We start from the raw sequence: 10,946 nt of genomic DNA, 5'->3' as shown, positions 1-10,946 counted from the left end.
CACAAGTCCACTGACTGACAGGACAACAATGGACACAAGTCCACTGACTGACAGGACAACAATGGACACAAGTCCACTGACTGACAGGACAAGAATGGACACAAGTCCACTGTCTGACAGGACAACAATGGACACAAGTCCAATGTCTGACAGGACAACAATGGACACAAGTCCACTGACTGACAGGACAAGAATGGACACAAGTTCACTGACTGACAGGACAACAATGGACACAAGTCCACTGACTGACAGGACAACAATGGACACAAGTCCACTGACTGACAGGACAAGAATAGACAAGTCCACTGTCTGACAGGACAACAATGGACACAAGTCCACTGACTGACAGGACAACAATGGACACAAGTCCACTGACTGACAGGTCAACAATGGACACAAGTCCACTGACTGACAGGACAACAATGGACACAAGTCCACTGTCTAACAGGACAACAATGGACACAAGTCCACTTTCTGACAGTACAAGAATGGACAGAAGTCCACTGTTTGACAGGACAACAATGGACACAAGTCCACTTTCTGACAGTACAAGAATGGACAGAAGTCCACTGTTTGACAGGACAAGAATGGACAGAAGTCCTCTGTCTAACAGGACAAGAATGGACAAAAGTCCACTGTTTGACAGGACAACAATGGACACAAGTCCATTTTCTGACAGTACAAGAATGGACACAAGTCCACTGTTTGACAGGACAACAATGGACACAAGTCCACTGTCTAACAGGACAACAATGGACACAAGTCCACTTTCTGACAGGACAACAATGGACACAAGTCCACTGTTTGACAGGACAAGAATGGATACAAGTCCACTTTCTGACAGGACAACAATGGACAGAAGTCCACTGTTTGACAGGACAAGAATGGACACAAGTTCACTGTTTGACAGGACAAGAATGGACACAAGTCCACTGTTTGACAGGACAAGAATGGACACAAGTCCACTGTCTACGTGGAAGAAGAAGAATGGACACAGATTGCAACAAAATGATGTGCATGGCTACAAATCCAGTTTTCTAAGTAGTGGACACAGAAAAAAGTGGTAGTTTTTAAACCTCTGAGCTCACGGGTTATACCTTTAGGATCAGCTGGTCTCCAACAGTCACAGAGTCCAGTGAGATACTGGCTCTGGTTTCTTAGCTGCGGTCTTATATAGCAGGTGTGCTAACTGTAGTGAATACTAAAAACCGAGCTTTGTGAGGTCACTCCAGGATCTTCAGCACACAAATGAGAAAATAATTGTGTGTCCTGTGTGGTTTTCACAGCTGCTAACAGGTGCAGTTAAAAACAGATTGGTTCCTGATGGATCTGCTCGAGGGTCTTTAATTCTTGATTTAGTCTGGAACTTTTCATTTGGAGCAGATGATTGAGGCTCATGGTTTTTTGTGAGTGTATTCTTACCAAATGTCCTCCTCATGTTTCTGCAGGCTAATTTGCTTATATTTTGTGAACCCATCCTAAATACAGCTGTTGGAACCCGTTCAGCCTGTTAATTAGCCATTAACACAAATTGTGAACTGTTATTTTACTTGCTTTTTGAACTCTTAATTTGAGACTAATTTGTAGTTCATTGCACGAACGTTATTAGCTTTTAATCCAAGGCTGGGATGTAGCCTCCCTCACTAATAGGCGCTTGTTCTGCCTTTATAAACATTCCATTTTTTATCCTGAACACCTAGTTATCAGACGCTTGGCTCAGGGTTGGGATGGTTGTGCAGAGAGGAGGAGGCACCTCACAGCTGTTCAACAGCTGTTTCCATTCTCTGATGACCTGTGAGTAATCTGAGGCACGTTTGATTTTAGTTTACCCTTCCCTGGAGTCTGAAGAGGACAATCCTGTTTTCAAATCAAGATCAAAAAAACGGAAAAGCAGTGACGACACCCCCTACAGCCCCACAGGTAAGTGCTGTGCTGCTGAACACAGTTCAGATTTTATGAACAAACCTTCAAACAGTTCTTGTGAATGTCATTACAGCTCGTGTTGGACCTTCAGTTCCTCGACAGGAGAGGCCGGCACGAGACGGGGCCCGCGTGGCCTCCATAGAAACAGGCCTAGCTGCTGCAGCAGCAAAACTTTCTCACCAGGTGTGTCCACCTCATATATCATTAATGTAGCGATAGGCTAACCTAAAGGGTAGACCAGGGCTATTCAACTAAATTGCTCCAGGGGCCACAGTTAGGTCAACAGCTGAGGGGCCGAACATCCAGCAATTAAATTCATTATGTAAATAAACCAAGTATTACAAAGATCTATTACCTTTGACTTAGTTTATTTTGCTGCATTTAATCATAAATTCAACATACAGAACCCTATAAAAGTAGTGATAAATAAACAATATCAAAAACAAAAAGAGCCTATTATTCCTCATGTTTAACACAAATATTATTTTGACATCTCTGACTTGCCACATTTTTAAACCAATTTTATTCTCATTTTCGTAGCTTTATCTTCAGCTGCTTGTAGTTTTAACTGTCTTGGATGTTCATATAAATGTTTTTACCAGCTTGTAGCCAAGATTCTGATGTTACTGTAGATAAACACGTCTATGTTTAACTAACAGAACTTAGAGTAATTAAAGTAGAAACCAAGGGTTTGGGCTGAAGAGATGAAGGAACTAACTGGCTGAACTTTGGTCACTCATGGGCTGCCAGTTGAATAGCCCTGGGGTAGACTGTTAGGTCCTCATATAGCTGTTTGTGGCCAAAAACAAATGATTTATTTATTTACCTTTATTTGACCCAACTAATCCCATCGATATCACAGATGTCTTATACAATGAGGCCTGGGCCTGAAGGCAGACTAACATGTGTTTTTATCCACAAAGACCCTGGCCCAGTCTGGGAATTGAACCCACAACCTTCTTACTGTGAGGCAACAGTGCTCACCACTGAGTCAATTATGCTGGTTAAATTGGAAATTAAAATAAATTTAGGATCACTTAAGCCTAAAACAAGGAGTTTCTAATAACCAATCTTATTTTGTTAATTTTTGACGCTCTTAGTTTGAAGTTTAGCTGCTAAAGATGCTACGTGCTACACACACTGCGACATGGCATAACAATAGAAGTTTAATACTTGTGATTTTTTTTAGTGGACTCATAATTAGTGGAAGCTAATCTCTTTGCTAAAGATTATCAAAGTTAGGGAAACTGCGAATCCGCTAAGTAAGAAGCTAGTTCCACTATTAGCTGATTAGCGGAACAGTGCTCGCCACTGCTAATAACCTTTGACAACGTTTTAACCTAATCTGTACAACCAGCTGTGGGCTGATGTTATGAACCTACAGGAACAATGTCTTGAAACTATTTATTTATTGAATGAGCTGCATTTCTGCACCATGTAGCAGTAGCCTGTGTATCCAGTAATCTAATTAAAACAGCAATAAAACTAAAAAGCAGTGTAATTTTATTTGTTTACTTAAAAAATTGTATTAAATATGAATTTTTTATTAAATCTGGTTGTTGCTTGTCAGCAGTCTTAAAATTTAGGCTGTCTGAAAGTTGAGTGGGCATATTTTTTATATTTTATTCTAATTTTATTATTAGATTATTTTATATGTTTCTGTAAGTGTGGATGAATTTATTGTTTTAGTCATTCAGCAGTAAGCAGCAGTTTTCTACACTTTAAAAAATAAAGCACATGTTAACCGTTTTTCCTGTAATGTACCGTATTTATTCAAGTATAATACGTAAAATTAAATCCATAAAATCATCCATAAAGTTGGGGGGTAGTACTATACTCAGATAAATATTTTTACTTCTGTATTGTAACTGAAATATCGGCTTCATTCACAAAATGCCTGAGTCTGGAAATGAGACCACGATGTAAAAAGCGGTTGAAGCAAGCTTACCTGTGACACTCCTTCATGCCTCAGAGCGAGATAGTAACAGATCCCGGCAGGCGACATGATGTGAAAAAAAAAAAAGAAAAAAGGGCAGTCCTGCAGCTCAGTAATGATAACGAAATAATGACATTAGCGTGTGACCGGGTCGCTGCTGGAACAACAACAAACACATGTCCATCTGTAATGGCTGCCGTCTACCAGTGTTCTGAAAAAGTTTGTATCCCTGAAAAAAAGTTTCCCCACCAGAGGGGGCGCTCGCGAGTAGAAAGTAATCTGCTTTCCCCCCACAAGATGGCCCAAATCTCATGTGAAGTCTCTGACTTTTGTGTTGGCGCCTCCTGGTGGACTATGTGTAAAATGCCAGAATTCATATGATGCTGCTTCAGCTGATATATACAGTATTTGTTGTCAAAATACCTTTTAGTACATATGTTGTTAAAATAAAATGAACAGTCATTCTACAGATCAACAGATCATTTTGCTGATATGTATAAAGACTGCAAAGGCTGAAATATCTTGAAGTCTGTATGAAATTGGAGGTAGTTTGAGGATTAAATTTTTTATGCTTTTTAAGCTCAAAAAAAGGGGGGGGGGTCGTATTATACATGAGATTGTATTATACACAAATAAATACGGTAGGTACATTAAGATTATTTGCACATGTTCAGTGTTTTTGTTGCTCCTTACACGAACACCGCTGCAGTTCTCCTCCTGAACTGTTGGTGTCACTAATGAGAAAACAATACAGCTAAGCAGCAGGAAGTGAAGCCAAGAAAACTGTCTGCTGTAAGAAACGAAATGAGGACATTAATTTTTCCTACACAAATGTAACTACACTCAAATGTTTCTGTCATTTGTTTTATAATTACCACCTGTGTGTAAAAGTGAAACTTTTAATTATTAAACAAGTTGACTTTTGTTGATATAGTCAAACTGAGGTAGTCAAAAAGCTCCTTGGTGGCAGGGCACCAGGGATGGATGAGACTCACCCTGAGATGCTGAAGGCTCTGGATGTTTTGTGGCTGTCATGGCTGACACATCTCTTCATTATCATGGAGGACTGGGACAACTCCTGTGGAGTGACAGACAGTGGTGGTGGGTCCTATTTTTAAAAAGAGGAACTGTATAGTGTGTTCTAACTATTGTAGGATCACACTTCTTTGAAAGTTTACTCCATTGGATTTACTGATATGTCTTTGTTCCAACCCTCACCTGTGGTCATGAGGTGTGGATCATGACTGGAAGAACGAGATCCCGGATAGAAGCAGCTGAAATGAGCTTCCTTCGTAGGGTGGCTGGGCTCAGAGTTAGAGATAGGGTGAGGAGCTCCATCATCTGGAGGAAGCTCAGAGTAGAGCCGCTGCTCCTCCACATCGAAAGGAGTATGTTGAGGTGGTTCATCTGATTAGGATGCTTCCCTTTAGAGGTGTTCCAGGCACGTCCCACTGATAGGAGGCCCCGGGGAAGACCCAGGACTCACTGGGGGTTTATGTATCCTCTCTGGTCTGGGAACTCCTCAGGGTTCCCCAGGACGAACTGAAAAGTGTCGTTGGGTAGAGAGATGTCTGGGTTTCTCTCCTGGACCTGTTGCCTCTGTGACCTGACTACGGATAAACGAAAGAAGATGGATGGATGGCTTTTGTTGGTACAGGGATGTAACAGACAGATGCATCTAGATTAATCCAAACACTGCATCAGTAGAGCAGCTGTCTGCTGATGTACTCACAGTTTTATCTGCATGTTCATGAATTAATGCAAACTGGTTCATCTTCACATGAAACAAACATTTATCTACAGTAAAACTAGCCAAATTAAAGTGGACTCTATAGTCTCTACTGGCTGATGGTCCGTATATTAGACATACTGTCAGTTTGTTACTGAAGCTATAAATTATGTGTCCACAGGAGGAGCAGCAGAAAACCAAGAAGAAAAAGAAAAGCACCAAAAAGAAAGCAATAGTAGCTGAGGAGCCATCAAAAACCTCTCAGGACAGTAGCTCGCCGGATCATAATGTGGACTCACAAGATGGCAGCCTGACAGACAGTGAGGTCAACACAGGAACTGTTAAGTTCCCAGGAGGGCCGCAGCCCATGGCGCCGGGGATCTTCCTCAGCCAGAAGCGGCCGTCCATGTCCTCTTCCAACAACAGCACCAACTCCTCCAGCACTAACAACAGCAGCACGGCCAAGGGGGACCGCCTGGGGTCCACAGATTCCAAAGGTGAGCACCAAATCATGGATTAACTCCATGTCTTGATCAGTGCAGACATACACACACCCACAGGGCGGGGCTTTGATTATGTCACATGGTATGGTCCAGCATGCAACATGGATGGCTCATAACAAGTTTGGTGTATTTTAACCTTGCTATGTGAAAGTTACAGCTGTCTGAAAGCTAGTACAGCTGTCTGCCTCGGCGCTGGGGGACAAAAAGTGATAAATATTGTGAACTTATACAGTATAACTTCAATACCAATAAATATAATAAAAAATGTCAGAAAAACTACCAAGAACACCTTCAAATCTGATGTCATTTAAGATATATTTGATTAATATTATGACTATTCAGAAAAGAGATTTGACCAGTCATAATTTAACTGTTGATATCTTGTATATGCTTCAGATTATCAGTAATTTATTGCAGATATCTTCAGTTAGAGCCTCTACACAACAAAATGATAAATTTGATATCATTTATACTCGTCAGAATGTAATTACAGGTATTATTGGAATTTAAATAAAAATAAATAAGTATTCTGCCTATTCAAAATACAGTTACAGACATCCCAATTAACTCTCTTATTCAGACAAGCTTTTAGTTAAGCTTTGATTAGTGTTATTTAATTTGTTCTTCTTAGGCTATTTATGCACCGTTTTATTGTTTTTGTTATTTTGCTCTCTGTTAAGCACTTTGCGATGTTTGTGTCTGTGAAAGGTGCTATAGAAATAAAGTTTACTTACTTACTAATAGTCGTAAGATATCTGGAATATAAGTGTGGTGAAGCTGAATTTATGTCACAACGGCCTGCCGTACCCGTCTGTGTTAGCAGTGTTGGCTTCACTTCAACAGCTGCTGACGAGGAATGTGGTGTACCCCAGGGTTGTGTTTTAGGACCTATTCTGTTTATTTTTTTTATTCTCCCCCACTTTTTAAAAAGTCATATTACAGTTACTGAAACATTTCTATCCTGATATACATTATATATGGATATGGAATCATTGTCCAGCATTATTATTGATCTCACTCAATCTGTCACGCGTTGCTGTAAATAAGAACCTCACCTGTTCTTCTGTCATTTCTTCATCTTTTCACAGCCAAGAGGCTAAAGAAAGGCATGGCAACAGCTAAACAGAGACTCGGCAAGATCTTAAAGATCCATCGAAATGGGAAGTTGCTCCTGTAGCCTGCCGCAGACTGGAGGGACAGGGACTTCTGGACCTGGGTCTCACCGCCATCAGTGGGGAGGGTCAGAGACGCAAACCGAAACTGATACGAACTGAACAGGAAAATCATGCATTTTTCGATTTTCAAGAACATCACTTAAATAGGTTTTTGCCTCTACTTAGACTTTATAACTTTCAGATATAAAAATGTACAGAAGCTATTATAAATATTTTTTAAGAGAACATGTTTCATTTTACTACAGCTGTCATTTTATCAGGGGTTGATTAAAAAAAGAAATAGAAGTACATTGCAGTCATTCCAAGTTTTGTGAAAGTATCCCTTGCATGTATTGTGTTCAGTTGCATGTGTGCTTGGGTCATTGCTGGGTGTGGGAGGGATGGGGGAGTGTTTCTTTACACTGGGCTGTAGCTGTTGGACACGAGTTGGTGGTCTTCAGAATGTCCCATAACATTTGTAGGGACTCTCCATTTTCTCACGAGTCATAGAGTCAGCAGAAACAAATCTGACCTTTTGATGTTTGAACTTTTAAAGCTCTTTATGGTCAGCACGATAACTGCAAACCTGTGTCTGTCACTCCCTGACAGCTATGTCAATGAGAGGCAGACAGGAACAGACTACAAAATAATATTCCTGTAGTAAATACTGAATAGACTGTACTTGTACAGCACCTTTCTATCCACCCACAATACTCAAAACACTTTACAATATGTACCCTCATTTACCCATCTACACACATCTACACTAGGGATGGGTACCGAGTTTGATACTTATTTAAGTACCGACCGAATTCTGTCGGTACTACCGAGAACCTGTTCACATAACATCAAACGGTACCATGTTTCGGTACCTAAACGCATCATTGCGACCGTATTGGCATAAGAGTGGTGAGTTTTCCATGCCTGTCCTGAACGCAGCATCATGCAAGAGCGTAATGACGTCAGCAGCTGCTGGTTCAGTAAACARAGTTCGGTCTGAACGTAGCTTGAAAGCCTCGTAGCTCCGGGAGTGAAACTCACCGAACAGACCGCCTCTGAATTATCTGGTGGATTAATTATCTTGTGAGCACGATGTTCGCTTGCTCAAAGTAAATAAAGTACCACCACTTTCTTTATTTCATCCACCATTAAACAGAGACCGGCAGAGGAAAACAACAGAGGCACTTCCCGACAGTCCGAACGCGTCTGACCTGAAAGACCACAAGCAGCTAACTTGAAGCGTTGGATGTGTTTTGAATGCTCAAAATGTAGCTTGAATACCTTTTATTTATTTTAACTCCATCCTCTTTTGCTTATTTGATTTAAACTTAATTGCCTTCCATTGACCTCCATCACACAATTTTTCTAGCGGGGAAATGACATCAATAGAAAGACGTGGAGCTGGATTTTAATTTGTGCAATAAGACAAAACACTACGTTAGTTGTTTTCAAGAGTTTTCACTTTGAAGTAATTAGTTTAAAAAACTGATGTTACAAAGAGTTGGATGTTGTCTTGATATTTGTTAAATATCCCCACCGTAAACAGTGTTGGTGGTGAACCGCTTTCCCCCCCCGAGACGCCGGATGGTGGACCAGAATCGCGTCGCAGCCATATGGAAGCCTTTTTCCATGGCCTATCCGAACTCCTCCCACGTCTGAGTTTTTGCCTCAGCGAACACCCGAGCTGCAATCCGCTTGGACTGCCGATACCTATCGGCTGCTTGCGGAGTCCCACAAGCCATAAAGACCTGATAGGACTCATTCTTCAGCCTGACAGCATCCCTCACCACCGGTCTCCACCAGCAGGTTCGAGGGTTGCCGCCATGACAAGTACTGACAACCATACGGCCACAGCTCAGTTAAGCTGCCTCGACAATGGAGGCACGGAACATGGCCCACTCGAACTCAATGTCCCCCACCTCCCCCGGAACGTGTTCGAAGTTTCCCCGGAGGTATGAGTTGAAGCTCCGTCTGACGGGAGACTCTGACAGATGTTCCCAGCAGACCCTCACTATATGTTTGGGTCTGCAAGGTCTGACCGGCATCCTCCCCCACCACCGGAGCCAACTCACCACCAGGTAGTGGTCAGTTGACAGCTCCGCCCCTCTCTTCACCTGAGTTTCCAGAACATGCGGCCACAGATCAGATAAGACAACAACAAAGTCAATCATCAAACTGCGACCTAGGGTGTCCTGGTGCCAAGAGTACATATGGACACCCTTATGTTTGAATATGGTGTTTGTTATGAACAATCCATGATGAGAACAGAAGTCCAATAACAAAACACCGCTCGAGTTCAGATCGGGGGCCGTTCCTCCAAAACACGCCTCTCCAGGTCTCACTGTCATTACCCACGTGAGTGTTGAAGTCCCCCAGCAGAACGAGGGAGTCCCCATTAGGAGTCCAACTATATCTAGTCCGAACTGTTCAACCTCACACCCCAGCTCAGACTCCTTGCCGACCAGAGAGGTAACATTCCACGTCCCTAGAGCCAGCTTCTGTAGCCGAGGATTGGACCACCAAGGTCCTCACCTTTGACCACTGCCCAACACACAATGCACCGGACCCCTACAGCCCCTCCCACAGGTGGTGAGTCCATGGGAAGTGGGACCCACGTCTCCATTTTGGGCTGTGCCCGACCGGGCTCCATGGGCGAATGCCCGGCCACCAGGCGCTCGCCATCGTGCCCCACCTCCAGGCCTGGCTCCAGAGTGGGGCCCCGGTGACCTGCGTTCTGGTGAGGGAACTCTGAATCCATCGTTGTGACTCGCCATGAGGGGTCTTTAGGCTGCACATTGCCTGATCCCTCACCCTGGACCTGTTTGACTTGGGTGACCCGACAACACAGCTCCTAGGATCATTGGGACACTCAAGGGGCAGCTGTGGCAGAGTGGTTAGGGGAGTCGTTCTGGAACTGGAAGGTCGCCGGTCCGATCCCCCATCCAGCTGTCTCAGTTGTTGTGTCCTTGGGCAAGATACTTCACCCCTAATGCCTCTGATGTGTGTCTCATCAGTGTATGAATGTGATTGGTACTGATTAGTCTCCATAGATGATTGTTAATGTTAGCTTTGTAGAGACCTAATAGAGTGTTGTGTGAATGGATAAATGAGGACACAGATTGTAGTGTGAAGCACCTTGAGTGTCCTGGATGGATAGAAAAGCGCTATATAAGTACAGTCCATTTACCATTTCAAACCTCTCCACCACGATAAGGTGGCAGCCCAGGAAGAGCTCCTTCACTTCCATTTTTGAAAATAATAATTTGAGCTAAAATACAACTAAGTCTTGACCTTGCACTCAGTGTGTTCAGGTGGGATTTGAGAGAAATCTGATTGCTTTAACACTGACAGACACTGGGTAGAAGACAAGCATACCTGTCATGAAGGGAGTTGTGGAAATAAGAGTTCGTTTCTGTCATATCATCACCTGTCAGCTGAAGATCCTGTGGAAAAATCTGTCAAATTAATCTAACCTAAAATATAAATGTGTAAAAACCATTAGATATATTAAACAAGTTCTGATATTACAGATATATAAACAGATAAACAGATATTACAAGTTCAGTCTCAAAATGTCCGACTTCCTAAAACATAATTGATGCTTCCACTGTGAGCTGTAGAGCTTCAAAGAGAGCTGAGTTTTCTAATGTTTCATCAAAATCCTAGCCTGGTCCTTGCCTTCATACACAGTTCTGCTCAAT

General features: G+C 42.5%; 1 protein-coding gene across 4 annotated transcripts in view; it reads left to right on the top strand.

Annotated features, from left to right (window-relative positions):
* Nucleotides 1–7,495, top strand: part of phf2 (PHD finger protein 2) — a 63,224-nt gene extending 55,729 nt beyond the window's left edge. For all 4 annotated transcript variants that reach the window (XM_014021695.1, XM_014021696.1, XM_014021697.1 and 1 more), the window contains exons 19-22: nucleotides 1,825–1,920; nucleotides 1,997–2,106; nucleotides 5,770–6,085; nucleotides 7,180–7,495. In XM_014021695.1, the coding sequence (XP_013877149.1) occupies nucleotides 1,825–1,920; nucleotides 1,997–2,106; nucleotides 5,770–6,085; nucleotides 7,180–7,268 (611 nt within the window). In that variant the 3' untranslated portion in view covers nucleotides 7,269–7,495. The remainder of the gene's footprint in view (nucleotides 1–1,824; nucleotides 1,921–1,996; nucleotides 2,107–5,769; nucleotides 6,086–7,179) is intronic.
* Nucleotides 7,496–10,946: the final 3,451 nt, after the last annotated feature.

Source organism: Austrofundulus limnaeus, unplaced genomic scaffold (genome assembly GCF_001266775.1).
Source record: "Austrofundulus limnaeus strain Quisiro unplaced genomic scaffold, Austrofundulus_limnaeus-1.0 Scaffold301, whole genome shotgun sequence".
NCBI classification, from domain to species: Eukaryota; Metazoa; Chordata; class Actinopteri; order Cyprinodontiformes; family Rivulidae; genus Austrofundulus; species Austrofundulus limnaeus.
The sequence above is the reverse complement of the archived record's forward strand: the minus strand, read 5'-3'. Positions and strand labels throughout refer to the sequence as shown.